The sequence below is a fragment of the Dipodomys spectabilis genome, unplaced genomic scaffold (assembly GCF_019054845.1).
Source record: "Dipodomys spectabilis isolate Male_0828 unplaced genomic scaffold, ASM1905484v1 ptg000174l, whole genome shotgun sequence".
In the NCBI taxonomy this organism is placed as follows: Eukaryota; Metazoa; Chordata; class Mammalia; order Rodentia; family Heteromyidae; genus Dipodomys; species Dipodomys spectabilis.
In genome coordinates, this window is record NW_024870851.1 from 6,748,358 (window position 1) to 6,767,560 (window position 19,203).

A 19,203-nucleotide genomic window follows, 5' to 3' on the forward strand; every position below is an offset into this window, starting at 1 on the left:
GCTTTGAAGGTTTGATCCCAGTGTGGGAATATTGAGAAAATGGTGTTGAATAAAAAGCAAGCAGTGAATAACCCCGGGGTAATTCTTCCCAGAGACTGGTAGAATGGAAACAGAAAGAACAGCCTACCACTCAGGGCATCATGAGTACTTTCAGCAAAAGCCATTGCAGTACAGGGCAGGGAGTGGTGAAACCGGACAACAACTCCTTTAGGAAGACTGCATTTCTGAGATACATTTTAACACTTGATAATACTTTCATCGAGGAATTCATTCTGCAGGTCTGCAACATGGAGCCTTTACTCTCAGGAGTCACAAAACCACTTTTCTTATTTAATTTGGAGAACGTAGGGACTTGAAAGGCAGACTGAGAACATGACTGCTGTCTGGATTTATTAGGTCTCTTGTTTTTGCATAGAGAACAGAACATTGAGAGTTTGAGGGAAAGAGTGAAGGGAAATAGGAGTAAAATATAAAGTCTCACAAACATAGTAAGTATTCTCTAACAAAGCAGAAAGCAGGGCTTAATCAGGCACTGCCTGAAAAGAACTGAGTGTCTTAGAGACTATACTCACCTGCTGCTAAAGATAGGTTTGGAAGCCTTTATGACATAGCCACTCTTACCTTCCTTTTGATATCCGTGAATTGGGAAAACATTAAAGACCAATAAAATGACAGCTCCAAGATGTAATAGTAGTGAAGGTCAGTTGTCAGTGGCTGAGGATGAAAGGAAAGAAGGAAAAATGGATAGTTAATAGGGAACCCAACTTGTATCCCCAACAGGTCAAGCTCAGGGCTAAAAGGTAACATGGACTCATGCTACACAATGAAGTACCTGCCCTATTCTCTTTGTGGATAGGGGAGCTCTCAAGGTCACCTCTAATCCATAGCTCAATGACTTTTTTTTTCTTTTCATCTCAAACCCAAAACGCATTAACCAGTGTGAATAGTTCTGGGTTCCAATTCCTTATTCAATTTCACAATAGTATTCGTTTCTTTCACACGAGTTACTGCAGAATTCCTTAGGCAACTTGAAAAAATATACCTAATGCATATATATTATGAATAATACTGGAGTATCTATCAGAGTTGGATGTACTGGGATAAGGAAGGTAAGTGACAGAAACTGAAGTCCCAGATGGGCCACTGAGGCATAGTTTCAAGTTCTTCAGTAATCAGAAAGCATTGTTTGTTATTAGGACATAGACAAGGATTTAAAACTATTTATAAAATGACCAGAGGAACAGAAAGGCTTCCAAGAGATACCAGACTGGGCACCCAGGAAGGATATGTGAGATGAAGAACAGCTCCATAGCTTGGGTATAAAACTGGGCTTTAGTTTACTTACCTGTAACAATGGACTGGGGTAGGGGAGATCATGCTTTAATGGCCTCAGAGGCTTAGGGGTGGGAGAGCTTACAGAGTAAGTGAAGTCAGAAATATTTATTTTGCACATACATCTACTAAAGACAAGTTTTCCAGAAACATTTTTGATGAGCTGTGATTAGAATAGAATGTTTTAGTTTACCATGAAAAACCTTTACAACTGATGGCAACCATGAACATACCTCTCCTCACAAGTTAATACTATATATAGTAAATGTGACTGGTATCATATGCATTCCATCCCAGGAACAGCATGAGTGCCCATCCTAAGAAGCTAAGCATTTGCTTAGTTACTTAAACACAGGTATCAAGGAAAGAAATTGTCCACCTCAGAGTTTTTGACAACAAAATACATTACAGGATTTTTTTTGCAGTACTGGGTATTGCACTCAGTTCTTACTAGATAGCCACACCCACACCCCCTTTATGAATTGATATTTTCAAGGTAAAGGCTCCTTTTTCTAAAATTCCCCTTGTCTGACCTCCTCCTTCGGCTTCTCCAGTGTCTCTAGGGATGGTAAGTTTATACCAATAAAAAGCAGGTCTAAACTCTGAGTGACAATGAGCATGACTATGGCTGAATTCACGCCCCTCTGTATGGGTTTATTTGTTGAGGCCTAGTATCCCATTGGATGGAGGTTGGAGGTGGGGCCTTTGGAAGATTTTGAGATTAACAAGGGAACACAATCTCTTTTTATAGAATTTTGTTATGGCAGTTTGACATGACTTAAAAAGGCATCTTTTCTTTTTTTTAAGTTAAGCATAGTGTCACCATGGAGAGAATATGTTTCTCACCAACTTCCCATTTAAAGCTTGAAGGAGTTCACAATGATATTTTGGCAGATGTGAACAGAATAGTGTACAAAATAGGATCCTGGTTTCAGCATCCTTTCAGCCAAGGTCAAATTTCAATTTTAGTGAGATTTTCTTTCTCTCAGCATCATCAACTAGGAAAAAGCCCTAGAAGGTTCTTAAGTACAAGTCAGATCACATCGAGAAACTGTAGAGTTCACAAGAGAGCACTGTACTCTAATTTCCATATTCATGGACTACTCAGCAGCTCAAGAAGCTCACTCACATGCTAACTTCTTTATGCTCATGAAACCTCTAAGAAATTAGTACTCTCATTCCAGGTCTAAATTATAGAGTTGACAAGAAATTGCTGTCAGTTAATTCAGGTTAGGAGGCCAAGTCCGTGTCTCGGAGTAAGTGAGGCCTCATGACCTGAGCATCAGGGTTCTCATGTCTAACATCCGCTCCTCGTAACAAGCTATATGAGGCCAGGTCAATTGAGTGCAGCCTTATATTATTTTCATCTTAAAACATACCTATGGAAAAATATAACAAATGCAAGGAGGAGGAGTATGCCCGTAACAAACTTCAAGTGCACTAGTATTTTTTAATCTGAAAAATCTCAATTACTTGTGTAATATATATGCTAAAAGCATAATAAATATGTTTTATGAGCATGCTCAATCTTTCAAAGTACTCTGGAAATTTGAACTTGACTTTGAACTGCAATCTACTAAACATAATTATATATAAAGCACTATAATTATAAAGGTAACAACTACATGTTTAGTGTTTAATCCTTCCATACACATGCAAAGAGAACTCTGTTAAGATTTTTGAATATATGTATTTGCCAAGGATGACCATTGTTCCCAAGTTATCAAGAGAACATGGATTTATTCTCGATGTTGGGAGGCTTATGCTGAATTATTCAGTTAGGCCATGTTGCCTCATCAGTGGAAGTTAATTCTTGATCAGAATTCTTCTCCACATCTTTCCTTCCACAGTTATTTTTTATTTTTAAGAATAGTGATATCTGCTAGACCCTCAACCTTTTGTGTTGAGTCTATAGTGCTGTTTTTGAATCAGTCTGCTGCTACATTTTTTGTCATAGTCATAGCAACTTGTCTTCTCAAATAAGTAATTGCTCAGCTCCAGCCAAGAATGTGAAAATTATTTTTGACTGCATGGTAGTTAAGGAGAGTAGCTATCCCATTTCAAGTGGTTTGTTTCAGTGTCTTCCATGTTGTAGAACTTACCTCATAGCTAGCTATGAGGTCTTACAGCAGCTGCTAGGCTAACATTCCAATTAAGGTTGTAGCAATCTTTAAAATCCTCTTATAAATAGAAATTGTGTGTGTGTGTGTGTATGTGTGTATACTATTATAGAGTATAAGGAGAGCCTTAAATGACAACATTCCAAGTACTTAAGACACCAAAAGAGAAGTTGGGCCTGAGAATTATAACTGAATTCTGAGAATTACAATGATGGTACATGAGCATTTCTGCCCTGCCTCAGTCTATAACAGGTAGTTTGTGTACTAAACTTTCTCTAACCAGATCCTGTGACTTGTTTGCATTTTTCAACCTAAACACACTGCTTGAAGGGGATGGAAATGTCAACTTGAATTCCAGGGCAATGTGCCTATAGCCAAGAATTTTCCCAAGGAGAATCTAATGCCATTCCTTACCCAGGTTGTCACTCTGTGACAGAGATGTGCTGCTCCCCATTAACCATCTGCACACCTAAAGGACAACCCCAAACTCAAACAAATTGCTTGCTCTAATGTATGTCTCATTATTTCGCCAACATAAAAATAGTTGCATTTTCTCATAATACATATCCCAGTTAATCTAGGAATTTCCTAGCTAGGAATTCTTAGACAGACTCTACCACTGACATTCAAATGCAAACTTATCTGGCAACTAGAACAATACATATGATTGAATTCATGGATTGATGCAAAGGTATGTCAGTAGGCAGGGATGGAAAATGATTTAAGGATCATTTCTGGGATATGTCTTAATCTCACTTTAGTAATATAGAATTTTAATTAGAAACCATCTATATGTAATCATATAGACTCATTTTTTTCTGCACGGAAGAAGATGGTGCTTGATTTACATATTTAAAGGCTGCCGGGAGTTACGAAGTGAGATGAACTCTGAATGGCTGCTCCTGCTTGTTGTTCCCACTTGCAGCTGGAGCTTGTGCTGTCATCACATTGTCATTCTGTTCTGTAATAAGAAGCAGAGCAACCCAGGCAAAGAAGAATCACACTTCCCTTGATCTGATTAAATCCTAATCTCCAGAAAGTGGACCTTCTAAGTTTACACCATTGGAGAAAGCAATTGGGCTTTGATTTTGAATACAATAGGAACATACAAACTATTTTCCTCAGTAAATCATGTCCGGAATCAATCAGTGGGGTGGAGCTAAAATGTAAGTGACAACTGCCAGAAACCATGAACTTGACCTAAGGAAGATCACTATGTATGACCCAGATGGGCAGGTCTACTTACCTGGTAGGGATAGTTGTACCAGCAGTGCCTTGTATTCCACAACCAGGGAGTCTGGAAAAACAATAACAAATATGTTTTACATGTTTTAGAATAGCATTAAGAAGATAAGAGATGTTTCCAACGATTCCAATACTTCTAATGATTTCAATAGTTTACCTGTGTGAGAATATAAGGACTAAAAACAGCTAGGAACAGGATGTTAAAGCATAGTGGCTCTCTGAGTAATGTTCTAAACTCAATTGGCAGTATCTCAGACCGCTTTTGCATCGAGTTTCAACCTGGGACGTCTGCTGGTCACAAATATAGTCCTGCTATTGAGGATGCATCCATACTTAACAACAGAGCCTCTAGGGTCTTACCAAGAGTAGATACAAATCATCCTACTCACTAAGCAAAAAATGTCCTACCTCTTATTCAACATTTACAAACCCATATTGTTAAACCAAGTGCTGGTGGCTTACACCTGTAATCCTACCTACTCTGGAGACTGAGATCTGAGGAGCATAGTTTGAAGGCAGGTGGAATAAGTCAATATTGTTCATGCCTTGCCAGGATTAAGTGACATATAGATATATATCTTACGTACCAATAGGTCTGTATGACAAAGCATTCCTAATATGATGACATCAACCTGCCTTACAGAGCTGTATAACTAAAAAAAAAAAAATCTCAGAATACACACAGATTCTCAGCATTTGTAATAATCAAGGATGTATTCAGATGGATTTAAACAGCTGAACTCTCCAATAATATCAGCACAAACTTTCTCATATTTTTGTATTTATCAGACTCTTTCATCTGCCACCTGTAATCACCAACATTTTCTAGTATACATTTCTATATACATGATATACAAATGTATAACCCCTCACCATCATCAGATCTATATAATGGGTATATTATGTTCAGGAGGCTAGTATTTGTGGTCTGACATACCTTTAAAGGATATCTGAAGTTGTGCTTTATTCAAGCACTATTCAATTTCTTTCATTTGCTCTGCCCCTGATTTTGCCATTTACTACTTGTCCAGCTCACATGTATCATTAAATTTCACTGCACTTGAATTCCTGAGTGTGAGCTACATAGTTATTTTCTGTATTTCTCTCATCTGTAATACTGGTGTTTATTATTCATCTCTGGGGGTGAATGTTAGGGTCAAATGATATAAATGTTTATGTTATTCTATTTTTATAGTGATATAGTCCATTTTTGCTCACTGAAGAAGATACAGAATATATAGAAAAGAACAAAAATGGGCTGGGAATGTGTCTTACTGGTAGAGTGTTTGCCTAGCATGCACGAAGCCCTGGGTTTGATTCCTTAGTACCACATACACAGAAAAAGCCAGAAGTGGATCTGTGGCTCAAGTGGTAGAGCGCTAGCCTTGAGCAAAAACAGCCCAGGGACAGCACCCAGGCCCTGAGTTCAAGCCCTAGGACTGGCAAAAAAAAAAACCAACCAAATATTATTTTAATTATCGTCTTTGTCTTTTTGTATATGTTAGATATAAATATAGGTCAACATTTATTTTTAAATACACGTTTATGTTTTTAAAGTGTGAACATAGCACACCCAAATCTATTTACAGTACAGTACATATGCTAGTTATTGTCATTTTCTTTGATCAAATTGTTTATCCACAATTAACTGGAAGTCCCTGAAGGGAAATGATGAGATGTTTATTACAAACCTAGAAGTAGTTTTCTGAATACATCAGTCCGGAGATCACAGGGAGTCATCACACCTGTCTGTAAAGGTGCAAACAAGATCTCTTTCTATGTGACCATCCCTTGTGATTTCAGGCAGGAGAGTAAAGGTACGATGTCCAGGACCCAGAAAGATCTACAGCTTAGAGCTCTCCTTCCTCTACGAGCATCTTGACTAGAACATCTTGGCTACTGCTCTGCTTCTAAAACCCTAGGTGTATCAGATGCGCATCATTACTGTGAACCTGCTACCTGACTGGCCATACAGTGGACAAGGTCTGTTTTTCATGAGCTCCAGCCACCTCATGTAAAGCAAAGGCTGGGGGCTGAGTTGGACAGAGGACCCAAACTCAGCTCTTTTTTGCCAAATGTTTTAATAATAAATGCTTTCACACATGTATTCATGTATACTCCTCTCTCACAATGCCAGATGGTATGTCAGTTTCCATACACACTGTTCATCTTTCCAATATTGCACATTATCACGACAACACTGGAGGATAAAATCATATATATATTTCTAGTTCTTCGATAAGAAAACAAAAATCTGGGAGAAAGTGATTTTCCTCATTTGTTGTACAGACTCTACAACCCTATTCTGAATATTCACATGGTAAAAGTAAAGTCTACATAAATATTTTTTAATCAAAAAAAATCTGAAGTACTTTAGGGTCCAGCAATTCAGACAAGAGGTATTTAACCTATAGCTTAACAGTGATATAGAATTTGATATTTATACTCCATTATATACATCTGTTTTAATTTGGATTGATTCCTTAATGTTGTTATCATTCCATTTATCAATTTCTCCATTGATGAAAAATTCCATTTTTCTAGTTATCTGTTTCAGAATAATGTTCATATTTATTTGATGTAAAAAAATCTACATATTATACCATAAAAATTAAACAATAATATCATTAGGACTACAAGATGCTGAAGTACTTAGGTTCTACAAACAAATAATGAAGATTAAAATACACTGAAAAGCCTCAGTTTAGAAGGGTGGTTCTATGAACTTTCTTTTTGCTTTTGTATATGATATTTTTCATTTCATGATATATGATCATCTTTCTTTTTATGCATTTTTATTGTTATTATAAAGATGATATAGAGGAATTACAGTTATATAAGTCAGATAAAGGGGACATTTCTTTTTGTACAATGTCATCCCTTCCCTTGCTCTCTCCCAGTTTTTCCCTCCTGTCTCCATCCATGAGCTGTGTAGTTCATTTTCAACACAGTGAGGATCACTTTTGTATTTGTTCAGTCTTTCTCCAACCATTTCTGTGCCCTGCTTACCCTCCCAAAGACAGATAAATGAATAAACGAGACAAAAGGAATATAAAAGGAAAACAGCAACAAAGAAAGAATCTTGCTTCCATTTGCTGGTGTTCATTTCAATAAATCTTATTTTATATGATCAGATAAACATAGCTGTTGTGCCTCTGTGGTCTTCTCCTAAGACTATCTTCCTTTGGTCTCACGGTGTATGAATGCCTAGAGACCTGCATAATTTAACAAGTGCCAGTTTTTATTTTTTACCATCCAGGATATTTACTTGTAGATTTATAGGCACATTCTAGTTACCCAAATGAAGGAAACCATGCAACTTGTGTCTTTGGGTCTGGCTTACTTCACTTAATATGTATAACTTTTCCAAGTCTATCCATTTCTTTATGAATTGCACAATATCATTCTTTTTGATGGAGGAGTAGAATTCCATTGTGTATATATACTACATTTTCTTGATCCATTTGTCCACGGAGGAATATCTGGGTTGATTCCATAGCTTGACTATGGTAAGCAATGCTGCAATGAATGTGATTGTGCTGGTAGGTTTTGTGTGGCCTTGAAATCTCTGGACCTCAAAAGTGTGTGGCAATTCAAGCACATTTTCTAGAAACAGAAGGCTTTCCCCACATGGCATTATAATACCAAGGATGTTATCAATGTTGAAAATCCCTAAAACTCATTGACTCCAAAATGTTGGTGTTCTAATACCTCATGAGTACAGTCGTGCCTCATCACATCCTACATTTGAATAATGTGATGAAGCACTTTACAAATTTAAGATATTTTATCCTATTGAATTTTCAACAATGAGTTGTCACTGTTTAGGGTAATGTAGCCAGCAGGTGCCTTATGAGATCTATAAAGAACATGCCAGCTCAGAGCTTGCCAAATTATTCAAGTACAGGTTTGTGACTCAGTAAGTGTGGGCTGGGGTAAAGTTCTGCATGGCTAAGGCTCTGGATGATGCGGATACTGTTAGATCATGGGTCACATTTTTCAGTAGGAAGGACAGTGCTAGAAGGAAATAGAATGAATGATTTTAAACACTCAGTTATGTTCCACAATTCAGTGTATATGGATTCATTGATAAGTTACTTCTAATTATTACAATAACTATTTGAAGCAGGTAATCAACAGTAGTAAAATAACATCTAGAGACATGCTCTTCTCTCAACTGCCCTCTTAGTTACTACTATATATCTAATTTCTGGCACAGGAATGTAAGCTACTTCTGCCCACAACAGCTAAGGAGTAAGTTGGTCTATCTCCTTGCACATATGTTGTCATTGGTAGATAAAAAGAAAACTTTTGCAGTGCTTGACATGGCTCTGCCCTGGACATTTCTGGTGAAATTATCAGCCTTGGTCTGCATTCTCCTACATTGTTTGTATAAGTTAAATTGCTAACATTTTGCTCCCATTCATGCTACTGTATGCACACACACACATACACAAAACATACATGCATTCCCAAAGGGTCATGTAATTTTTTTTTGTGGATCATGGGGCTTAAACTCTGGGCTTGGGTGCTATCTCTCAGCTCTTCAGCTCAAGGTGAGTATAGCACTTGAGTTACAGCGCCACTTTTGGTTTTCTGGTGGTTTATTGAAGATAAGTGTCTCATAGACTTTCCTGCCCAGGCTGGCTTTGAACCATGATCCTCAGATCTCAGCCTCCTGAGTAGCCAGGATTACGGGCTTAGTCACTGGTGCCCAGCGGGTCATATATTTTTTAAGTTTTGTGTTCTTCTGTCATTTGATGTCATATTATAAATTCTCTCTTTTTTTCAGTTATACTTCTTAAGTATTGTTAAATGTCTTTACTCTAGTCATGAACTTAAATATTTTTCTTTTTATTATCCTTAAGTAGTGAGATATAAAAAAATAAATGTATAAAAAGAAAATGAAAATATAAGGAAAAGATAGATATTTTAATGAGTAATCAAATTCATTAACTTTTAAGGCAGATTTGTAGCAGATGTGAACCACTGGGTGAAACTGTTCTGTAGGCATGGCTATCTGGCCAGTCTTATTTTCTGCTATCCATATTAAAATTTTTTTAAAGGAACCAGTTAAATTAATTTAAACAGCATTATGCTTTATCTAATACTTTACAAATAGTTCATTTGAATTTACAACAAAAATTAAAGACCACTGTGAAAAAATAATATATTTATTTCACACACACACACATACACACATGTTTAGTAGCATAGCCTACATCCTAATATATGGATGAAGGTAATTGTAATTAAAGAAATAATCTCAGAGAGACATAGTTAATTAAAAACTATCCAGCTGGTGTAAATGCAGAACTGGAATTCAAACCCAGGCCAGCCCGGCTCTTACACCATCCTTCCCCTACTTCCCTTAGATACTCTGTGTGTACCAAGCTGGAAACTGAAGGAAAACACTATGGGAATTTGAGTACCTGGGGGTCAGAAAAAGCCTCTGAATCTGGCTTAATATATTGAACAATGGCTATTAAATCTCTTATTTGAAAGAGCCCCATGTTGTCGATTAACTAGCAAGACCTCTCAGGTTTTTTATTGAATTATTTTCTTGGTCAACAGACATTATATCAATTTTTTGCATCTGATATGGATTGATTTGTGTTTCCAAATTCCTATGCTGAAGCCTTAACCTCCAACATGCCTATCAGGAGATGGAGCCCTTTAGATGGCTATTAAGCTTGAATGGGATGATAATGGTGGATTCTAAACAAACAGGGTTCATGTCCCCTTTCCTCTCTTTTTTTATCCGTTCCTCCCATCTCTTCCCTCCCCCTACCTTTCAGTCTCCCTTATCTCCCTCCACACATACACAGTCAGAAGAAGGGTTGTGTCATGTGAAATCTGTAAGTTGTAATCTGCATACATAACAGAAGATGGGTTTCACCAGAAACCAGTTCTGGTCATATCTTGATCTGGAACTTCCAGCCTCCAAAATGCTGAGAAATAAACTTTCTGTTGTTTATGGCAGTCTGAACTAACTAACAACATCATAAGACAACGCCTCATTAATAATACTTTCCAGTCATTTAATTATAGATGAACTAATTTCAATTCAAAACGATTTACAAAAACATCTGAATAAGAATCAGACAGGCCATATCATAGTGGATGAGAAACAACCTCTAACACTCAATCTAAACCACCACTGTACGATGGGATTTATTATATTATACTCATTTTCTCCCAGACACATGACTCAGTAGAAGTACATAAGGACTGGAGTCCCAAGGGAGTCATATGTGGATCTTCTTTCCCAGAGCAAACCCAGCCCTAGCTGTAGGATGGAGGCCAGAGCACTATTGGAGGTTACCCTGAAGCCTTTGTTTGCATTTGTAACCAAGTATATAAGTCTTCTTGAGTGCTATTTATTCTTTAACTTCTTACTTTAACGGTAGAGAAGTTTCTAAGGGTCAGGAATTTAATTCTTTAACAAGATTCTTCTTTTATCAGTTATACTGTACAGACTCCATCAGCCACAGGACTCACAAAAATAGAGTAGGTATGTATGATTAACTCAGTTACCATCTGGAATAATGTTGTCAGTACAGCCTAAAGAGAAGAGATTTTGAATCACAGAAAAGAGAAAAGGGGTTCCTAGTTAACCACACAAGTGTTAAATAGCAGTTTAAATGCATTCACTCACATAAATACTCATATATGCCTCTTTTCCAGAACCAGTAGGTCCCTGCAGCTGAATGGACAGTAACTTCTTTCATAATAATCACTTTGTTAAACAAAAGAACATGAATCATATAAACTATTAGAGGCATTTTTTTATTTCATCAAAGATATGAAAGGTGTACTGGTCTTTACCCCAAGTTAACATCTTAGAAGCAATTTTTTTCTGCTATTTCTGACAAAATCTTTCCTGACTTTCACAAAGGGTAATTGAGGCAACTAGTAAAGGGAGACAGTCTAAGACACAAGCTGTTCCCTGTACTGTTTACATCCTAAGCACATACACCCTCAGATTACACGTGACAAACTCTAGAAAGGTAGCTCCCTAAATTAAGTGAAAATACATATGGAAAATGTTATATAAATACTGAAAATTCTTTTAGGAAATTGCTTATACTGAAACTACTCTGAAATGGCTTCACTGAGTATGTACATATACACACAAACATGCATATGCATGTGTTATATGTATACATACACACATATACATACATGTATGTCCCACATGTATGTATTGATAATGGCCCTGAATTCTTGCTCATGCTGGCACTCTGCCACTTGAGCCATTATCCACTCCTCAGTGGATTGGATTTAAACCTTCTACTTTTACTTATATTGAGGATTCATTGTCAGAAACAGACTTAAGAAATGTGCTTCCATATTTGCAATGAATTCACACTGGAAATCTTACTGTTTATTCAACCCAGGTCCAGTGTACAGATTCTATAATATATGCTAGCCCAAGTACAAGAGAGAAAACCATACTTTTCTGTGAAAACTTAGAACATTTATTCTTGACATCTGAGCATGATGCTACTCTGTTACCTTTTCAGCTGGGTTTGGGGATATTGATATCTAACCCACAACAGTGGTGACTATCTCTTGACATCTTTTGTTATTTCTCCTTTCATATGTATTTATAATAGCTATGCTCAGAATTCATTATGCCTGGTCCATTGCCCAAGATGACCCTGTTTTTGTATATGCATTGAAAATACAAAATCTATGGATTTTTGTGTATGCATTGACAGTGGAAAACTATGGGAACCTAACAGAATTGTCAGCAAAAAACAAAGCTTCTTCATCCAAAATTTTATAGAGTGGGCAAATTTATACAGAGTGGTAAAATTAAGTTGAAAACTGTTTTCCTCATATTTGGTATGTGCTTTATATATGTATGTGAGAACCAATAAACTCATATATGTAACAATGGATTAAATCATGTGATCCTGGAGACAGAGTCAACTTTAACTTAGTTCATTTGGACACCTGTGAAACTTTGTGTTTGCATCTATCTACAAGTCTGATCTGAAGGTAATGTATGTTTTCAACTACTTCCTGTGATTTTTCCCATCTCTAAATTTTCTATTAGACATCAACCAATGGGCTTCATAGGTAAAACAGGTGCTTAAGGGTACAGACACTAAATACTAAATAAATACTAAATATTAAATACCCTAAGCAAAGAACAGGTGAGGTGACAAGGGGACCATGTGAGGCAAGATGATGTGTAGAGGATCACAGAAATTGTAAGCAAGAAGGGATCTGTCCCCTTTTAACTGAAACCCTGCCTATAGCCAGCCCTGGCAGAGGATGGTGGGATTGGACATGGTGTGCTGTTAACTATGTCCCTATGTGCACATGGTGATGTGAGAGGGGAGATTTCAGCAGACAGTGCATTTTGGGAGGGGGCCTTATGTAAGGAAGGGGCTCAGGTGACGGGAACTGGGGAAGTGATGGTACTCCCTTAAGGATGGGGAAAACCAACATGGAATTCTGGTAGTTAGACAACAACATTCCAGAGTCAGCACCAGACAGCTCAGGTGGTGAACAACCTTGGAGAGAGAAAGGTATTCTCTTGCTGTTTCCCAAGGTCCTGAGACTCAGTCTTCAGGAAACCCGGGCATGGGTGGCTCACTGGAGCCTGGATGTTGGATCCTTGTTTACCCTTGACTTTAATGCTGGAGGCCATTTTCCAAAAGGTACCCAAATGGGACAAAAGGTAACCCAGAGCAAAAGTATTTAGCCCAGGAATGTATCTATCATCTCAGGGAACTCTACGACTCAAATTTGTAGCTACTCTTATTCTGAATGTTAATATTAATTCTGTGGTTTTGTCATTTCACTTAATCACAGTGAGTCAGTTTGAAGTGTGATACCATTTCTAACTTTGAACCATCCTTCCTTGATCTCACCTCAGGAGTAAAACGAATCAATCCCAACCCAGGAAGAACCCTGTAGGGGAAGTACCTTGGAGCTAAGCATGGTAGAGAGGATGATGAACTTACTGGTACCTGTCCACCAGGAGGAGGATTCCTTTTGCATCCCTGCCTTCCTGTTTACCAGGACAAGTGTTAGACCTTCTGTGAGTTCCTCTTCTCCAAACCAAGGTAATGTTATCACCCCACTGGTGAAGCCTAGAAAACACCCTGTTTGTTTCAATGGAAGCTTCTCCAACAAAAGTAGGATGAGATCAGGAAGTCCCTTCCCAAACTTGTTTCTTTGTTGTGGGCTGTACAGGGCCATCTGTGACCTATAGGGGACACTTTCTTAGAAGCAGGACTCTGCCCAAGGTCTCATTTGCGGGAAGCCCTATGATACCATAGTTTTCATTAGTAAACCTGGTTCTAAACCCACTCTAGGAGGCCTCTGAAGTACTGGTACCAGAGAAAGGGCTGCATAGTAGATGTGGACTGAGGGCCCAGTGTCTACTCAGCTATCAGGGAAGGATCATGTTGGCTTATTCCCTGATGAACACGTGAAATATATATTTGTGGAGACAAATTCCAAGTTCCTTAGTGCAAAATGCTAGTAGCCATATAGGCAAACCTCTCAACCTCCCAGAATTTACATTCTTCAACCTGGCTTTATCCAGCCCACATAGATAACCTGGTAAATCAGAAAAACAGGACATTAAAAGATGATTTCCTCCTCTCTTTCCATAGGTAATACATATTTTAACCTACCTGTGAGGAGGATGAACAAGTAAAGAAGTGAATGGATTTGGGACAAAGGGAAGGACTCTCCTTGAAGAGTTGGCTGTATTAGAGATTAGGTTGGGAAACTGGTTAGCATACCAGTTGTGACGGGCCGTGGAGCTTCAAATAAATTCATGGAAACACAGCTCTGGGTAGGATTCTGGTCTACAAGGGAAAAGGGAGGCTGTGGGCTGAAATCCCCATGGAGAAACAATCTTACATTAGCCAGTCCTAGCAAGGCTTTCTGAGAAGCATCCTGGGTGGCACAGGGGAGCTGTAGAGAGCATTCTCCTCACATGAGTCTCCTCCCTCCTCCCAACAGAAGATTCTGTGTATGGGGTGGGCAGTCTCTGCATGGGAGGGAGCTTCCCAGGAAGGGTCTCTTTTGGGGTTGAATAAGGAGAGAGTAGGCTCTCATTCTGCTCAGTTATCCATCTGCACATGTTTGCACATGTGTTCCATGTTTGCAACGTGACTGGGCAAGTCCCCTGAGGATTTCTGTCAGTCTAAGAACCTATCCAGCCTGAGCAAGCTACGGTCTATGTGCTGCTCAACATGCCCTCCTTAGAGCTGGCAGTCCATGTACGCATCCTCTTCAACCAGCTAGAGGAACGAGAGATTGATGGGGCAAACAAACAGAGAAGAATCCTTAGGTAGGTGCCTAAAAACAAGTGAGTAGGGGTAGAAACTGGTCTTCCATGGTAGGAGACTCCCCTGCTGATAACTGGCTAGAAACCAATAGGAAAACCCAGTCTAAGATAACCTTACCTTCAGTGTCTTCTCTCTGTATGGAAACTCTCAGGTATAGGCACTCATTATGAAGACCTTAATTCTCCTTGCAGGTTCAGTCCCACCTCAACTTCTAGAGTTCCACTCCATTAACAGTGTGTCTCTTTTCACATTTAGATTGGGGGCTGCACATAGCACCTGTCCTGAGATCAAGGCAGAGGAGGCATCTGTGATGTCAGCAGCTGCAGTCCTGCAATCAGCCGCTACACTAGCTCCAGAAGATCTGGAGCCTCCAGAGGATTCTGGGTCTCACAACGGTAGTACAGTTCGTGTCATCTGTGTAAGAACCAGAACCCCCCCCCTCCCCCCCCCCCGTGGGGTCTCCAGCAGGTTCTGGACACATCACATTTTACTTCAGCTCTTTCTATTCTGGTCAGATGGGACCCGGTTATTTACTCTTATACTCCTAGCTACTCTGGAAGCTGGAATGTGAAAGGGTTGTGGTTTGAAGACAGCCTGAGCAGAAAAATCCGGGAGACTTTATCTACAGCAGCCGAGACACCCTAATTACCAAAATGGTTTTCTCAGGGCAAAGCTTGTCCATTGCATTCCAAATGTGCTGACTCCTGTGATTTCTTAAAGTGTGGGAAATTCCACTGCATAATGTGTGGCTGTGGGGGACTGCCCCTGAGCTCTCCCATTTAAACTCTGGATGGATGGCCATGGATCTTGCATATTTCTACAGAATAAATAATATTCATGTTGAATAGGAATGACTCGGGTCAGTCAACCCCGGGGAATCAGACTCACATCTCAGCAAAACTGCAGCAAACCAAACATCTACCTATAAATGGTATGGTGGTGACCCTCCCTCCTCCCGTCTCAGAATGTAAAAATCATCTATTGAGGAGAAAGGGAACCAGGGGGAGAAAGTGGGAGAAAATGAGGGAGTAGGTAACACCATTCACAAAGAAATATACTCACTACCTCACTTGTGTAACTGTAACCCCTCTGTACATCACGTTTATGATGAAATGTAAATTAAAAAAAATCATCTGTGCCTACCTGACAGGAAATACGAAAGGGGGGAGGGGGAAGAGGTGCCAATATGCCACCAAGACTGAGACTAAAAAAGTCCTGAGACTAAAAAACTTAGGCCCTCAAATTCTTACTTTATAGCTCCAAGTGACCATTCTCTAGGTTCAGGGAGCTCACCCCCCGATTCTCTATGGCTGACTTCCTCATTCATCCCCTCAGTGCAGCCATTTTCACCGGCAGCCTCCTTTCTCCCCTGCCCTTTTGTATATATTTTAAAATGTTTGTTATCTGTATTAACATTTTAATATAAAAATTGCAACTCTCTTTAGAAAATATGAATGTGAAAAACTGAGAGAGTTCAAGGGAAGAGATAATGTCCAAAAAATGTATTCTTCATGTCATTTAGATAACTATAACTCTTCTGTACATCACCTTTATAATACCAATAACCAATATTTAAAAATGACTGTGAGTTTAAATGAATTAATACAACTCAGAGCAATTGGAGATGTTAACCTGTAGTGTTAACTAAATATGCATTGTATAAATAACAGAATGTAAAGATACAGTTCATTTTTGTGGGCTCTAAAAATATATAAATAAATGATGTTGACCTCTCAGCAGGAAGACATTACTGGTCAGTGCTGAGAAGATTGGACATTCTTCAGAATGTAGGAGGGGCCTTCATTTTCTTCTTGGCCAGGAGACACATAACCATAAATCTACAAAGTGGAGTAGTAACCTCTCCCTGGAGACTGGTGGCATCTGCATTAGCTCTGAAAGCTCTGTGATGCACAGATATAATTTGGACATGACCCATGGCATCATATAAAGATAGCAGCTTTTTATATTGATCAGGCTTTAAAAAGGATGTTAGCCTTCTTGGCCTGGGATAACATGGACCTTCAGCACATTCTGTAATCAATTTAGAAAGTAAATTTGCAGACATGGCAAGTATGCAAAAAAGTAGGAAATATTTTGAGATGGCCTTAAAATCACGGAATCCCTATAAGCATTTTTTTTTTCCTTTGGTCAGTTGTGGGGCCTGAACTCTTGGCCTGGGCATTGTCCCTCAGCTCTTCAGCTCAAGGCTAGCACTCTACCACTTGAGCTACAGTGCCACTTCTGGCTTTTTCTGCTTATGTGGTGCTGAGGAATCAAACCCAGGGCCTCATGCGTGCAAGGCAAGCACTCTACCACTGAGCCACCTTCCCAGCCCCCCTATAAGCATTTTATCATAGGAAAAAGATAAGGTCAATGTGAGTAGAATTTCCAAACCTTCTTAAACCTCTCACCTCTCAGCCCATAATCCTCAACTTTTTCTATTTGTTTTAACTTAAGGGTTCCAACATACCTAACAGTGACCGTGGTATACTGGCTGTAGTCCTAAAGAAATCTAATAACAACAGATGCTGGAGGGGTGTGGCCAAAAAGGAACCCTATTTCACTGTTGGTGGGAGTGTAAACTTGTTCAACCATTCTGGAAAGCAGCATGGAGTTTCCTCAAAAGACTACACATAGAGCTCCCCTATGACCCAGAAATCCCACCTATGGGCATAATGGAAAGAAAAATCATATTAAGTGAAGTAATCCATACCCAAAGAAACATAGGTCCCATGGTTTTCCTTATTTGCAATAATTAGTCTACTCCTCGGATGAGCAGAAAAGCTCAAAAGCTATGTACATATGACAATATAAGATGACCCTAAACGAAATGAACCCTAAGATATGAACTCAAGAGGTTTCTCTTTGTCATTGTTGTTTTTTAATGTACTGTGTGATTTCTTTGTTTTTTATGTTCTTCGCCTTATGGTGTATCACATGTTGTCCCTATATTTGATTTTGGTACCTGCATCTTGTATAAACATTCCTCTAATTTGGGGAGGGGAAGAAGAATAACAAAATGCTTAAACAAGGACACAGGATGACCCATTGCAACAATGATACTATGTTGGAAACAAACTTTACAACTTCTGGGGGCGGGGAGTAGAGGAGGTGGGGGAGGCAGGGATAGTAGGAGGAAAACAAAGGAGGGGGTAACAATGTTGGATAAGAAATGTATCATTCCCTTACTCATGTAACTGTACAGCATCTTTAAAATAAAATAAAAATTTTAAAAAAGAGTTGATGGAGCTTGGAAAAGTACCTCCTTGCTGGATTCTGATGTGGACTCTTAGTCCTCAGAGAATAAGAGTACCACAGAATGACTAATCCAGCTTTGAACCCCACATTTAGAAGAGGAAGGAGGGATAAAGAGAACAGATGAAAGAAAAAGAATACTGTGAAATAAATTAAGGTGAGAAGATCTAAAGGGAGAAGAAAATGGTAAGAATGTCAGCACAATAAAGCAAATAGTCCTTTGCACATAAACTGGTTTATGAATCTTGGTTAATGGCTCTGTTTCAATTTGGTTTAATGTTTTTGGACCATGAAAGCATTCTTCTTTTGTAACATTTATCTAACGTGTTTCAGTGCAGAGATTAATAAAGAAATAACATTTATATATCAACCATTCAGGCTAATAAATAGAACGTTTAAAATCTTAGAAAAAATGTCAGCACAAGAAGAGACACATATGCAGGGAAATGTAGAATTTGGGAATGAAGCCAATGACTAAAACTCTTTTAAAATATAGAATTAGTTCAAAGACAGTAGAAAAAAATTATAACATGTAACAACGATTAAAATCTCTAAAATGTAATATGTAGAGATCAAATGACTGGTTTAAAATATGTAAATATTTCATGGGAAAAAGTAGGAGGGAAAGTAAATAGGCAACAGTTTAAACAAAAAATATGTGACCAATGTATGCAAAAATTATATATTCAAACTAGACAGTTTTTAAAAAAAAAACACAGTTCCTAAAAAATATTTAGATAGGTCACTAATGCAAAGAACAACTAAGAGGGAAAAGTAGAGTAACATTTCTAATTTAAAAATCTTTAAAATATTCAAATATGCTGTGCATGCTCTTGACCTAGCATTTATAATAAAAATTAATTTGCATGTATAAAGTAACTGTATCTGAATCTCTACAATGATTCTTTGTTTAATAATGAAAAAAATTG

At 38.3% G+C, this 19,203-nt stretch overlaps 1 protein-coding gene and 1 non-coding gene across 2 annotated transcripts in view; one reads left to right on the forward strand and one right to left on the reverse strand.

The window, feature by feature from the left end:
- Positions 1-19,203, reverse strand: part of Cers6 (ceramide synthase 6) — a 280,429-nt gene that overhangs the window by 66,862 nt on the left and 194,364 nt on the right. Inside the window, exons 5-6 of the mRNA XM_042694134.1 lie at positions 4,699-4,749; positions 622-714 (exon numbers count right to left, since the gene is read on the reverse strand). Of these exons, the coding sequence (XP_042550068.1) occupies positions 622-714; positions 4,699-4,749 (144 nt within the window). The remainder of the gene's footprint in view (positions 1-621; positions 715-4,698; positions 4,750-19,203) is intronic.
- LOC122120142 lies at positions 15,638-15,799 on the forward strand. The gene has a single exon (XR_006149665.1). It is a non-coding gene; the product is annotated as a U1 spliceosomal RNA (small nuclear RNA).